General features: G+C 48.3%; 1 protein-coding gene across 1 annotated transcript in view; it reads right to left on the reverse strand.

Annotated features, from left to right (window-relative positions):
* Nucleotides 1–323: 323 nt before the first annotated feature.
* Nucleotides 324–15,234, reverse strand: part of RSPH6A (radial spoke head 6 homolog A) — a 273,085-nt gene continuing 258,174 nt past the window's right edge. Inside the window, exon 6 of the mRNA XM_078660911.1 lies at nt 324–944. Coding sequence (XP_078517037.1) covers nt 704–944 — 241 coding nt within the window. The 3' untranslated portion in view covers nt 324–703. The remainder of the gene's footprint in view (nt 945–15,234) is intronic.

The following is a 15,234-nucleotide window of genomic DNA, read 5'->3' on the forward strand; positions in this document are numbered from 1 at the left end:
AGCTCATAAGGAATCTTTGGGCTTCTGAAAATAGTATTTGTAAATTATGCACAGACTCTGGTATGTATCTTTGGGGGCTAAACTTAACTCTATGCTCTTCGAATTTGTTAATAGACAGCCGCCTTAGTTATACAAAGGTAGCTGGTAGGCTTCTGGCAGCAACAGAGTTAGACCGACATTCAGTATTAACAAAGGACTGACTGCACATTGTAAGGCATGGGCTAGTGTGAAAGAGAACTAAAAATGGAGATTGGTTGATAATTGGTTGCCCTTGTGGTAGCCCAATTTCATGTTCTATATTAAGATGCAAACTACATACCATGCTGCAGCATTTATTTTAATATTTTATTTTCAAAATAATCCATAACAAGAACAGAGATAAGGCACAGTGTAAAAGGGCTAAGGTCTGATTTAGGAACACCCTTGGTGTGGTTCTAATGCAGAGTCTGCAAAACACACTGTTTACCAAAAGCCAGTCTCACTTTGGTCTCAGCCAGGAAAATGTAAAGAGATAGATAAATATAACTGTAATCAGGTATCAAAGAGGAAACTTTCTCTGCAGTATAAACAAATCATTTTAAAGGGCTCTTTCAAGAAAGATACATTTTTTAAAAGTGCTTACGAGATGGGTTTAAAATTAAAGATGTTGTCAGTTATAATACAGATCATTTCTTATGGCAAAAGTCCCCATCCTCTCCAGTATCTAGTCATCATCCAAATTCTCTTCTTCTTCTTCTTCCTCCATTTCCTCTAGCTCCTCGGCTGCAGCCAGGGCCGCTTCCTGGGCAGCTTTTAAGGCCTGCTCTTCCTCCACAGTGGGGTCGGTGGATTCTGTGATCTCTGGCCCACTGGGGTACTCCATTTGAATAGGGGGTGGCAAGGGTGGGCTGTAATTGTCCAGGCTGTACTTCAGGCCCCAGCCATAGTATATATTCTCAAATCTCCTAAGAAGGCAGAAGCGAGAAAAAGGAAAAGCAATATTTTAAGATTTTTTTAATGACAACCGTAATCAATAATGCTACATATGAAGGACCCCGTTACATGTATGTGAACGCTATATCACTAGAAGGAGTTCAAACGATACCCTACAATGAATTAGCCAGGCACAGGCATTACACCACTCTGCATCAAATTCAATGAGCTTCGGTCGTCCAGCTCATTGTGCATCTTTCATGACATAAGTTAGAGCAAAAAACCCAAAAGGCATAACTTTTTACTGCATGGTCTCTCGTCTTATACACGGAATTCAAATGCTCACCTTAAGTAATGTACGGATGGTTCAAATAAAATGGATTCATTTTTAAGCATGAAGCCACCATCATGCAGAAACTTTATACTACCATATTTAATCTCTCTGCACCGCCTCTTTGAGATGTCATGGCTTATGCTCCAGAACGCAGAAGTAGCACATCAGTGCAGAGCATTGCTTGGATGCAAAATGTGCACACTTGATCTGGAGTGACTGTGCTGAATGAAATGGGCGCATCCTGGAACTCCAGTATTCATCCAGCTTCATCGCCTACAGGGCCAGAGTGACCATGCGGGAGGATTCCAGTAAAGGCTATGGCTCTGAAATATGGGTATCTAACACAAGCCTGACGTCCTACAGTTTTAGTTGCATACTTGAAGTATCTGTACCATGATCCCCAAGAGATATTTTTTTCAGATCTTCTTGAATAGTTTTGGAGCCGTATTATACAAAGTGACCATGGGATGCAACAGGCGTTTGTCCCCACTTTGCATGCCCCTGCGGCACTTTGGTATTACAGAAGGGGCCACAGACACTTGTGCAGCCCCTTCTGTAATATAGAAAGCGCTGGCACACATATAGCGCCAGCGCTATCATCAGAGGGAGTTCCCTTATTTGCATGGGACAATAGCCCCATGCAAATGAGGTAATCTCTTTGCCCCTGCGCCCACGCCATACAATAAATGCGGGCACAGAGGTAAAGAAGCTGTAAGGAGGCACACTGATAGTGTGCCACCTAAAAGGTGGCACACTTTAAGTAAGACCCCCTGATGACAGCCCTCTGAAGGGGGTAAAGGGGGGTCCTATTGATCTACCTAGACATTCCCTTGGAAATGGGTGCAGTCACTCATTGCACCCGCCGGCAAGAGGGTCTCTCACCTCTCTTAAAAGTGCAGGCAGGTTGCTGTCTGCTCAGTGAAACATGGTGTGGCTACTTCAACGCCACTTTGTATTTCGCTAGAATTTGCTGCCCCAGGGCAGCACGACTTTGTAGTTGCCCCGGAGGCTGCGCATTCAATATAGTAGGGCACACTCTCCTTGTTTTCCGCATCTTTTGAAAGGTGTGCCTGGCGCAAAAAAGAAAAATCCATTGCATAGTGTAATATAGCACATGTTGATTTTTTTATATTCTAGTGGAAAAGCAGACTTAAGTGTACTAAGGGTGAATTAGGCACATACCTTTTTTTATAATCGGAACCACTGATGCTATGTAATCTGAGACACTTATGGTGCAACATAAAACATCTCCCTCACCATACTGAGGAATATTCTCCATGGCGTTCTGTAGTGCCGGAGAAAGCTGTACTGTAGGCAAAAGTTTGGCTGTTCTCTTAGCTAACATTTGAAAATACAGCAATTGTTGGTGTTGACATGAAGCAAATTCCGCATTGTGTTTGAGTAGGAAAGTGCCCCTTTTTGAGATGGTCTCCCCCACTTTTTGCCTGGTATTTGAGGCAATTGTGACTGAAGTCCACTGGGTTCCTGCTAACCAGGCCCCAGTGCCAGTGCTCCTTTCCTAAAAAACTGTCACGGTTTAGTTGTTACCCAACTGGCAAGACTTTTAGCACCTCAGTAAGTCCCTAGTAAATGGGCCCCCTGGTACCTAGGACATAGGTACTAAAGAGGGTCCCTAATTGATGCAGCATGTATTATGCCACCCTAAGGAAACCACCAACAAACTCATGCAGACTGCCATTGCAGGCTGTGTGAAATGGTGCAGACAAATGTAAAAACACGACATGGCACAAACCCTGTGTGCCATGCCCACAGACACTGTATGCAATATATGTAAGTCACCCCTACAGTAGGCCTTATAGTCCTAAGGCAGGGTGCATTATATAACACGTAAGGAGGACATATCTGCATGAACGGATATGCCCCTGTGCTGTCTAGTTCAGTTACTAGATTGTACAAGTCAATGGGAAAGCCATCTTAAGTGGACACTATTAAGCCGGCATAGAGAGGACTGCTCTAGACTGCAGCGCGTCCTACCTTCGAAACAGAACTAATGTCATCCATACCCCACCTTTCTAGTCAAAACCATACTTCACAAAAGCGGAGGTGCTTCAAGGCTATCACCTCGCCCATGCTTTTCAACATCTACGTGAAGTCAGTACCAGTACTGATCAATCAGTTTCACCTCACGAGCTATAACTATGCAGATGACACACAAATACTGCTTTAACTGGACTGCCCCACAGATATTAAAAACTCGCCAATTTTCAGTTGTCTCAGAGCCGTGGATCAATGGATGACTTGGAGCCATCTCAAATTGAATGCTTCCACAACGGAAATACTCATGTGTGGCGATTGGAAACATTATGACCCGTTTGCCGCCTGGTCTGATGAACTTAGATCACCACATGAGTATCAAAGGAAGTAAGAAAACTCAGTATGACCATGGACTCCAAGCTATCGATGAATGCCCAGGTGGGCAAACTAGCTAGATCAAGCTTTGTTACTATAAAAACTCTGCGACTAGTATTTCCCCATTTGGGATTTCCACACAAGGTCCAAGCTACCATCTCCCTTGTTCTGTCTAAACTTGATTACACAAATAGCCTCTACCACGGATCACCTCTAACGACCATGAAAAGACTACAACGGCTTGAGAGCTTGGCTGCCAGACTACTCTTGAATATCAAACCGGGAAACCACATCTCCCCTGCCTTGAAAGCCCTGCATTGGTTATTGGCTGCCAGAAGATCCATCTTCAAGCTGCTTTGTATCACCCACAACACAATACATGGTCTCATAAGGAATAAAATCACCAAACACACCCAACAAAGGAACCTCCCCTCAAACTCCCAAGATACAAAAAAAAAAACATGGGTGGTATATCCTTCTCTGTTCAAGCAGCCAAACTATGGAACTCTTTACCCAGATACATAAGATCCACGGGCAGCCACCTTATCTTCAGAAAACTACTCAAGAATTGGCTCTTCCCCACAAAAGCACCATAAGCAAACAGAAATATACAGCATATCCCTCTGTATATAAGTATTTATTTGTACTATAGATATGTACCTATATATGTGTACTGCTTTCTATAAACATGTAGAATAATTGTTTTAAAAAAATAATTAAGATACATTTTTAAGTACAACACTTGAAAACCAGAGTTTATCTAATGCATCTTTAATCTACATATACTTACGTTCTTTATGCATCTATATACTTTCCATTATGGATCTATATATGTATTACTTTCTTATAATTCAGCATACCCAATGCACTACCCTATTTCTCACCCTATACCGCTCTCAATATATCTTCTACCTCAACTCTCTGACTCATCTCAAACCTCTTTCTGCTACTCTTTCTAAAGCACTAACTACCCTTTTTCTCACCCTATACTTCTATCAATATATCCTCTACAGGGGCGTAGCACAGGCCCCCGCAGCGCGGGGTGGCCCGAAGCTCCAGGGGGCCCCTTCAGCACTGCACTCTGTCCGGAGAGCTCCTAATTGAGCCCAGAGGGGGCCCCTCTACATACTTTGCAGGGAGGCCCCCTCAATTTCCGTTACGCTAGTGATCCTCTACATCCACTCTCTAATTCATTCCAAACCCCATACCACTACTATGATCCCCAAAATAACCTTTTCTAGACTCTCCCCTACTCTACCCCTCCTTGCATCATCTGACACATCTTTTACTATACTGATCCCCTAAAACAAGCCTTTCGAAACTTCCATCTAACTCTTCCCCTCCACATTCCTTTTTACTCATCCCAAGTCTCCTCCTACTGCTTTGACCTCCAAAACAAAAACAAAAAAAACAAAAAAGTCTAAATAATCGACTAACATATTCACTTCTCAAAATTCATATTTCAACTATACTAATTCACCACTAAGCCTTTATGGGTTCCAGAGTAGCGATCTACCCGTGGAAAAAGCGCTTCAGCACCTCATAGGGGCAGCAAGCACTATATAAATGCAAACCTTTTTACCTCTTCTATCCCTCCACATTCCTTCTCAATCCAAATTACTGAATTACATATCCACCACTCAAATAACTTTCATATTTCACTATATTAATTTACGACTAATCCTTTATGGGTTCCGGAGTAGCGTGCTACCCACCAATAAAGCGCTCCGACGCCTCGTCTCGGGTAGTAAGCGCTCTATAAATGCGATTACAATACAATACAATATTCTGTTGGACTTCAGAAGCCAATAAGCTGGGAACATATGAGGAGCAATAAATGAACAGTAGGCCTTCAATGGACAGTACTAGATGAGTAGATATTCTGAGCACAGTATGATAGACTATGATTGATACAAAAGGGGGTGGTGATGGACGGAGCATCCGAACCAATCAAACACACACACCCAGTCAAAAGATCTGGGTTTGATCCATCACCGTTCTTTAGCTCACTCTGCCACCCCAGTTCACACATGGCTATATGCAAATCAGTCTGACCCTGTGCCTCATGGGAATAGTCCAGCCCGAACTGCCAAGCCATGCCTTCCCTGGACCGGAAACAAGCTTCCGAGGACCAGTTTCTGGCATTCCAGCCGTCTTCAGCCCGGCTTGCTTGAATCCAGTGGCAAAGTGAGCAAGGGACTCACGTCTGAACATACCCTGCCACACTTATGGCGGCCAAAGCGGTACAAAAGGGGGTGGTGATGGACGGAGCATCCGAACCAATCAAACACTCACACCCAGTCAAAAGATTTGGGTTTGATCCATCACCGTTCTTTAGCCCACTCTGCCACCCCAGTTCAGACATGGCTATATGCAAATCAGTCTGACCCTGTGCCTCATGGGAACAGTCCAGCCCGAACTTCCAAGCCATGCCTTCCCTCGACCGGAAACAAGCTTCCGAGGACTGGTTTCTGGCATTCCTGCCGTCTTCAGCCCGGCTTGCTTGAATCCAGTGGCAAAGTGAGCAAGGGACTCACGTCTGAGCATACCCTGCCACACTTATGGCGGCCAAAGCGGTACAAAAGGGGGTGGTGATGGACGGAGCATCCGAACCAATCAAACACTCACACCCAGTCAAAAGATCTGGGTTTGATCCATCACCGTTCTTTAGCCCACTCTGCCACCCCAGTTCAGACATGGCTATATGCAAATCAGTGTGACCCTGTGCCTCATGGGAACAGTCCAGCCCGAACTGCCAAGCCATGCCTTCCCTGGACTGGAAACAAGCTTCCGAGGACCGGTTTCTGGCATTCCAGCCGTCTTCAGCCCGGCTTGCTTGAATCCAGTGGCAAAGTGAGCCAGGGACTCACGTCTGAGCATACCCTGCCACACTTATGGCGGCCAAAGCAGTACAAAAGGGGGTGGTGATGGACGGAGCATCCGAAGCAATCAAACATTCACACCCAGTCAAAAGATCTGGGTTTGATACATCACCGTTCTTTAGCCCACTCTGCCACCCCAGTTCAGACATGGCTATATGCAAATCTGTCTGACCCTGTGCCTCATGGGAACAGTCCAGCCCGAATTGCCAAGCCATGCCTTCCCTGGACCGGAAACAAGCTTCCGAGGACCGGTTTCTGGCATTCCAGCCGTCTTCAGCCCGGCTTGCTTGAATCCAGTGGCAAAGTGAGCAAGGGACTCACGTCTGAGTATACCCTGCCACACTTATGGCGGCCAAAGCGGTACAAAAGGGGGTGGTGATGGGCGGAGCATCCGAACCAATCAAACACTCACACCCAGTCAAAAGATCTGAGTTTGATCCATCACCGTTCTTTAGCCCACTCTGCCACCCCAGTTCAGACATGGCTATATGCAAATCAGTCTGACCCTGTGCCTCATGGGAACAGTCCAGCCCGAACTGCCAAGCCATGCCTTCCCTGGACCGGAAACAAGCTTCTGAGGACCGGTTTCTGGCATTCCAGCCGTCTTCAGCCCGGCTTGCTTGAATCCAGTGGCAAAGTGAGCAAGGGACTCACGTCTGAGCATACCCTGCCACACTTATGGCGGCCAAAGCGGTACAAAAGGGGGTGGTGATGGACGGAGCATCCGAACCAATCAAACACTCACACCCAGTCAAAAGATCTGGGTTTGATCCATCACCGTTCTTTAGCCCACTATGCCACCCCAGTTCAGACATGGCTATATGCAAATCAGTCTGACCCTGTGCCTCATGGGAACAGTCCAGCCCGAACTGCCAAGCCATGCCTTCCCTGGACCGGAAACAAGCTTCCGAGGACCGGTTTCTGGCATTCCAGCCGTCTTCAGCCCGGCTTGCTTGAATCCAGTGGCAAAGTGAGCAAGGGACTCACGTCTGAGCATACCCTGCCACACTTATGGCGGCCAAAGCGGTACAAAAGGGGGTGGTGATGGACGGAGCATCCGAACCAATCAAACACTCACACCCAGTCAAAAGATCTGGGTTTGATCCATCACCGTTCTTTAGCCCACTCTGCCACCCCAGTTCAGACATGGCTATATGCAAATCAGTCTGACCCTGTGCCTCATGGGAACAGTCCAGCCCGAATTGCCAAGCCATGCCTTCCCTGGAAACAAGCTTCCGAGGACCGGTTTCTGGCATTCCAGCCGTCTTCAGCCCGGCTTGCTTGAATCCAGTGGCAAAGTGAGCAAGGGACTCACGTCTGAGCATACCCTGCCACACTTATGGCGGCCAAAGCGGTACAAAAGGGGGTGGTGATGGACGGAGCATCCGAACCAATCAAACACTCACACCCAGTCAAAAGATCTGGGTTTGATCCATCACCGTTCTTTAGCCCACTCTGCCACCCCAGTTCAGACATGGCTATATGCAAATCAGTCTGACCCTGTGCCTCATGGGAACAGTCCAGCCCGAACTGCCAAGCCATGCCTTCCCTGGACCGGAAACAAGCTTCCGAGGACCGGTTTCTGGCATTCCAGCCGTCTTCAGCCCGGCTTGCATGAATCCAGTGGCAAAGTGAGCAAGGGACTCACGTCTGAGCATACCCTGCCACACTTATGGCGGCCAAAGCGGTACAAAAGGGGGTGGTGATGGACGGAGCATCAGAACCAATCAAACACTCACACCCAGTCAAAAGATCTGGGTTTGATCCATCACCGTTCTTTAGCCCACTCTGCCACCCCAGTTCAGACATGGCTATATGCAAATCAGTCTGACCCTGTGCCTCATGGGAACAGTCCAGCCCGAACTGCCAAGCCATGCCTTCCCTGGACCGGAAGGATTAGTTACTTACCTGTAATCCTAGTTCTCTTCCAGGGGTATCCACATCAAAGTCATAAGCATTAGAATATTCCCGCCCATACGCGGGACCCCAGAAACACTATATTATATGTGCCCCACATATAGATAACCATATATATATACATATATATATATAAACAAGCGTCTCCACTTCCAAGAAAGAAAGGAGCAGGAACCTCTGTGGGGATGATGGCAAAACTTTTATTTCAGATTAAAGGCGGATGCATTTCAGCCGGTGTGTATATATATATATATAAAAATAAGCAATTGCAGCCTAATAAACACTAGAGCTGAATCATGCTGTAAAGAATTTCCACCATACATGAATAACATGCATTAGAAACATGAGAAACAACAATAAAGTTTGTTTTTGGAACTGTTTTAATGCTCAGAAAACAGTAGAAATTCTTCTAAAACACTGAAAGCATAGGAAGCTCCCAGGCTGCATTGCAAACACACAGTCTAAAAAGACTGAAAAGCTAACCTGTAGCTGCATGCAATAAACTGACGCCGTGCCTTTAAGGCCCTCCTGACCCCCAGCTTCACATCATGCCTCAGGGGTGACAGTTAGGTCAGTTGTTCTTTGCGGAGACTGAAAAAAACATGAAACTAAGAGGTTAACAATATCTCCAACTTAAAATAATCCTTTGCCCGGGGAGGCGGGAGGGTTGCTTATGACTTTGATGAGGATACCCCTGGAAGAGAACTAGGATTACAGGTAAGTAACTAATCCTTCTCTTCCAGGGGATCCTCATCAATAGTCATAAGCATTAGAATAGAATAGCAAGCCTCACCTCATCTCCCTGCGGGCAAAGGAAAAAATACAGTAAATATATTTAGTAAGCTTAGTTAAAAACACCAAGCTAGGATAGAGTAAAAATACCACTATCCAAACAGATTCCTCAAGGAGGCTTGTCCTACTTGAGCATCAGCCCTGGAATCAGACTCTAGGCAGTAGTGCCTGGTAAAAGTATGAACTGATTTCCAGGGTGCAGCCTTGCAAATTTCTGACATAGGGACATCATGCAAGAATGCAACAGTGGCCGCTTTCCCTCTGGTGGAATGAGCCTTGGGAGGTAAAGGTAAGGGCCTTTTCGCCTGCTGATAAACTAAGGTAATGCATGAAACAATCCATCTAGAAATGGATCTCTTAGCGGCTGGGAAGCCATTTCTCATGGCGCCATAATTAACAAACAATTGATCTGTCTTCCTTATCTCTTTTGTACTCTGTAAGTAGAACTTGAGTACTCTTTTAAGATCTAAGGAAGGAAGCGACCGCTCAGCTGGAGTCGCCAGATCAGGGAAGAAAGATGGCAGGGAAATGGACTGATTGATGTGAAAATCAGATACCACCTTAGGGAGAAAAGAAGGATGCGCCCTCCAGACTACTCTCTTATGGTGGAAAACAGTGTAAGGCTCAATGGAACAAAGCGCTTGTATCTCGCTTACTCTGCGTGCTGATGTAATCGCTACTAGAAAAGCGGCCTTCCAAGATAGGTGCTGCAAGGAAGCTCTGTAGATGGGCTCAAAGGGAGGGCCCATCAACTTAGATAACACCAGGTTCAACTCCCCCGGAGGCAAAGGGTTTCTAACAGGGGGATACACTTTCTTTAGCCCCTGTAAGAAGTCCTTAACCATCTGCATTGGGAAAAAGGAGGGCTGACCAGGTGACTTCCTGTACGCTGTAATGGTAAACAAATGCACTCTGATCGAAGCATACTTAAGATCAGATCTTGCTAGATACAGAAGGTAAGGGAGAATAACATCCTCCTGTCCCTTCGTGGGATCAAAGTGATGCTCTCTACACCAAAGAAAAAACCTCTTCCATTTAAACGCATATGACGTTCTTGTGGATGGTCTTTCCGCTTCCTTTAAAATATGCATACAATCCGGAGGCAGATTTAAATGTCCATATTGTAGGACTTCAGGAACCATGCTGACAAGCTCAGTGAGGGAAGGTTGGGATGAAGAATCCTCCCTCCCATCTTGGACAGCAGGTCCGGCCTGCTAGGAAGCCTCCTGTGCGGGAGTACTGACAGATGTAGAAAGTCCGGGTACCACCACTGCCGTGGCCAGTCCGGAGCTATCAGAATCATGGTCATGTTGGATCTGAGTAGCTTGGACACCACCTTCGGGATCAGGGGCAGCGGAGGAAAGGCGTAGGCAAATGTCCCTGACCAGTCAATCAAAAGAGTATTCCCTCTTGTCCCTGGACGGTGGAATCTGGACGCGAAGGCGTGGCATTTTGTGTTTTCGTCGTCCGCGAAGAGATCTATTTCCGGGCGACCCCAACGATGGAAAAGGTCTGCCACCACCTCGTCATGCAGCACTCAGTCTGACTGATCTTCGAAGTGCCTGCTGAGAGCGTCTGCCTTGACGTTTAGTTCTCCTGGAAGATGTACCACCACCACCGAGAGGTTCAGGGCGAGCAACCAGTGCCAGATGGTCTGAGACTCTAGGGAGAGCGGACGTGACCGAGTTCCACCTTGCTTGTTCAGGTAGAACATGGTCGTCGTGTTGTCTGTCTGGACCAGGACTGAATCGGACTCTATCGCAGGCAGGAAAGCTTTCAGAGCTAGATGGACTACCCGGAGTTCCAGCATTCTTTTGCCGACCATCGTCCTTGAATCTGCAGAGGACGGATCCTCACCCTGGCGTTGGGAATTAGGAAGATGCAGGACGCCATGGATCCTAGCAGGGATGTCACCTGCCTGACTGTCGGATTCTGCGCTTGGAGCAGAAGCCTGCATCTGTGCTTCATGGAAGACAGTCTCTCCTCCGAAGGATACGCTCTTCCCACGCCTGAGTCCCGAACGGCGGTACAAAAGGGGGTGGTGATGGACGGAGCATCTGAATCAATCAAACACTCACACCCAGTCAAAAGATCTGGGTTTAATCCATCACCGTTCTTTAGCCCACTCTGCCACCCCAGTTCAGACATGGCTATATGCAAATCAGTCCGACCCTGTGCCTCATGGGAACAGTCCAGCCCGAACTGCCAAGCCATGTCTTCCCTGGACCGGAAACAAGCTTCCGAGGACCGGTTTCTGGCATTCCAGCCGTCTTCAGCCCGGCTTGCTTGAATCCAGTGGCAAAGTGAGCAAGGGACTCACGTCTGAGCATACCCTGCCACACTTATGGTGGCCAAAAGCGGTACAAAAGGGGGTGGTGATGGACGGAGCATCTGAATCAATCAAACACTCACACCCAGTCAAAAGATCTGGGTTTAATCCATCACCGTTCTTTAGCCCACTCTGCCACCCCAGTTCAGACATGGCTATATGCAAATCAGTCCGACCCTGTGCCTCATGGGAACAGTCCAGCCCGAACTGCCAAGCCATGTCTTCCCTGGACCGGAAACAAGCTTCCGAGGACCGGTTTCTGGCATTCCAGCCGTCTTCAGCCCGGCTTGCTTGAATCCAGTGGCAAAGTGAGCAAGGGACTCACGTCTGAGCATACCCTGCCACACTTATGGTGGCCAAAAGCGGTACAAAAGGGGGTGGTGATGGACGGAGCATCTGAATCAATCAAACACTCACACCCAGTCAAAAGATCTGGGTTTAATCCATCACCGTTCTTTAGCCCACTCTGCCACCCCAGTTCAGACATGGCTATATGCAAATCAGTCCGACCCTGTGCCTCATGGGAACAGTCCAGCCCGAACTGCCAAGCCATGTCTTCCCTGGACCGGAAACAAGCTTCCGAGGACCGGTTTCTGGCATTCCAGCCGTCTTCAGCCCGGCTTGCTTGAATCCAGTGGCAAAGTGAGCAAGGGACTCACGTCTGAGCATACCCTGCCACACTTATGGTGGCCAAAAGCGGTACAAAAGGGGGTGGTGATGGACGGAGCATCTGAATCAATCAAACACTCACACCCAGTCAAAAGATCTGGGTTTAATCCATCACCGTTCTTTAGCCCACTCTGCCACCCCAGTTCAGACATGGCTATATGCAAATCAGTCCGACCCTGTGCCTCATGGGAACAGTCCAGCCCGAACTGCCAAGCCATGTCTTCCCTGGACCGGAAACAAGCTTCCGAGGACCGGTTTCTGGCATTCCAGCCGTCTTCAGCCCGGCTTGCTTGAATCCAGTGGCAAAGTGAGCAAGGGACTCACGTCTGAGCATACCCTGCCACACTTATGGTGGCCAAAAGCGGTACAAAAGGGGGTGGTGATGGACGGAGCATCTGAATCAATCAAACACTCACACCCAGTCAAAAGATCTGGGTTTAATCCATCACCGTTCTTTAGCCCACTCTGCCACCCCAGTTCAGACATGGCTATATGCAAATCAGTCCGACCCTGTGCCTCATGGGAACAGTCCAGCCCGAACTGCCAAGCCATGTCTTCCCTGGACCGGAAACAAGCTTCCGAGGACCGGTTTCTGGCATTCCAGCCGTCTTCAGCCCGGCTTGCTTGAATCCAGTGGCAAAGTGAGCAAGGGACTCACGTCTGAGCATACCCTGCCACACTTATGGTGGCCAAAAGCGGTACAAAAGGGGGTGGTGATGGACGGAGCATCTGAATCAATCAAACACTCACACCCAGTCAAAAGATCTGGGTTTAATCCATCACCGTTCTTTAGCCCACTCTGCCACCCCAGTTCAGACATGGCTATATGCAAATCAGTCCGACCCTGTGCCTCATGGGAACAGTCCAGCCCGAACTGCCAAGCCATGTCTTCCCTGGACCGGAAACAAGCTTCCGAGGACCGGTTTCTGGCATTCCAGCCGTCTTCAGCCCGGCTTGCTTGAATCCAGTGGCAAAGTGAGCAAGGGACTCACGTCTGAGCATACCCTGCCACACTTATGGTGGCCAAAAGCGGTACAAAAGGGGGTGGTGATGGACGGAGCATCTGAATCAATCAAACACTCACACCCAGTCAAAAGATCTGGGTTTAATCCATCACCGTTCTTTAGCCCACTCTGCCACCCCAGTTCAGACATGGCTATATGCAAATCAGTCCGACCCTGTGCCTCATGGGAACAGTCCAGCCCGAACTGCCAAGCCATGTCTTCCCTGGACCGGAAACAAGCTTCCGAGGACCGGTTTCTGGCATTCCAGCCGTCTTCAGCCCGGCTTGCTTGAATCCAGTGGCAAAGTGAGCAAGGGACTCACGTCTGAGCATACCCTGCCACACTTATGGTGGCCAAAAGCGGTACAAAAGGGGGTGGTGATGGACGGAGCATCTGAATCAATCAAACACTCACACCCAGTCAAAAGATCTGGGTTTAATCCATCACCGTTCTTTAGCCCACTCTGCCACCCCAGTTCAGACATGGCTATATGCAAATCAGTCCGACCCTGTGCCTCATGGGAACAGTCCAGCCCGAACTGCCAAGCCATGTCTTCCCTGGACCGGAAACAAGCTTCCGAGGACCGGTTTCTGGCATTCCAGCCGTCTTCAGCCCGGCTTGCTTGAATCCAGTGGCAAAGTGAGCAAGGGACTCACGTCTGAGCATACCCTGCCACACTTATGGTGGCCAAAAGCGGTACAAAAGGGGGTGGTGATGGACGGAGCATCTGAATCAATCAAACACTCACACCCAGTCAAAAGATCTGGGTTTAATCCATCACCGTTCTTTAGCCCACTCTGCCACCCCAGTTCAGACATGGCTATATGCAAATCAGTCCGACCCTGTGCCTCATGGGAACAGTCCAGCCCGAACTGCCAAGCCATGTCTTCCCTGGACCGGAAACAAGCTTCCGAGGACCGGTTTCTGGCATTCCAGCCGTCTTCAGCCCGGCTTGCTTGAATCCAGTGGCAAAGTGAGCAAGGAACTCACGTCTGAGCATACCCTGCCACACTTACGGAGCAGAGATAGTGAATGGTCTGGGTGGGCTGCTGCACAGACTTGTCCCTGTTGACATGCAGCCCGAGGTTGTGCAACCGCTGCAGGCAGAACTGGAGGTCACGACTCACTTGCAGTGGGGAAGGACCTTTTAGCAGCCAGTCGTCCAAGTATGGATATACGAAAAGTCCTTTTCTGTAAAGAAAAGCTGCCACCACTGCCATGCATTCGGTGAAGACTCGCGGAGCGGACTTCAGACCAAAAGGCAGACCCTTGTACTGGTAATGTTTGTGACCGACCACAAACTGCAGGTACTTCCGATGTCGTTTTGCGATGGAGATATGGAGGTACGCATCTTGGAGGACCACCGAACACATCCCATCTCCTACTTGCAGATGTGGACATATTTGGTGAAGGGCCAACATGCGAAAGTTTTCCTTCACTATGACTTTGTTCAGTAGTCGAAGGGCCAGAATTGCGAAAACTTGCCCTCCTGATCTTTTTTGGGGACAAGAAAATATCTGGAGTAAACTCCTTTTCCTCTTTGGGAGGGTGGAACCTCCTCTATCGCTTGCTTTTGGAGAAGAGCTCTCTTCGAAGCAGCTGCAATTGATGGGGAGAGGGTTTTTTGGTGGAATGTCCTTCGGAAGCGCTCGGAAACGTAGCGCATATCCATTGCTCAGTATATTCAGCACCCAGCGATCTTCTGCTAGATGCTGAGAAGCACTTCCTCCCACTGGAGTGGGCAACGGAGGCGGAGGAAGCCACTGCTCAGGACTTCCCTCCTCTCGTCGTGGTAGAGGACTGCTGCTGGTGACCACCTCTACCTCTGTTGGACTTTCCTCCACGAAACTGGGTCTTCCCCTGGTTCTTATTTTGGGACCACTGAGGGGATTGAACCCTCTGTTGAGGCCCTTTGCCACGGTTGGATTTGTAGCGGCGCTTAAATTCTTTTTTCTTCTCCAGCCCAACTGCCTTGACCGTGTCCAACTCGGTCTTCATCCTAGTCATCTCTTCGTCAGCGTGGGA

Source organism: Lissotriton helveticus, chromosome 9 (genome assembly GCF_964261635.1).
Source record: "Lissotriton helveticus chromosome 9, aLisHel1.1, whole genome shotgun sequence".
Taxonomy (NCBI): domain Eukaryota; kingdom Metazoa; phylum Chordata; class Amphibia; order Caudata; family Salamandridae; genus Lissotriton; species Lissotriton helveticus.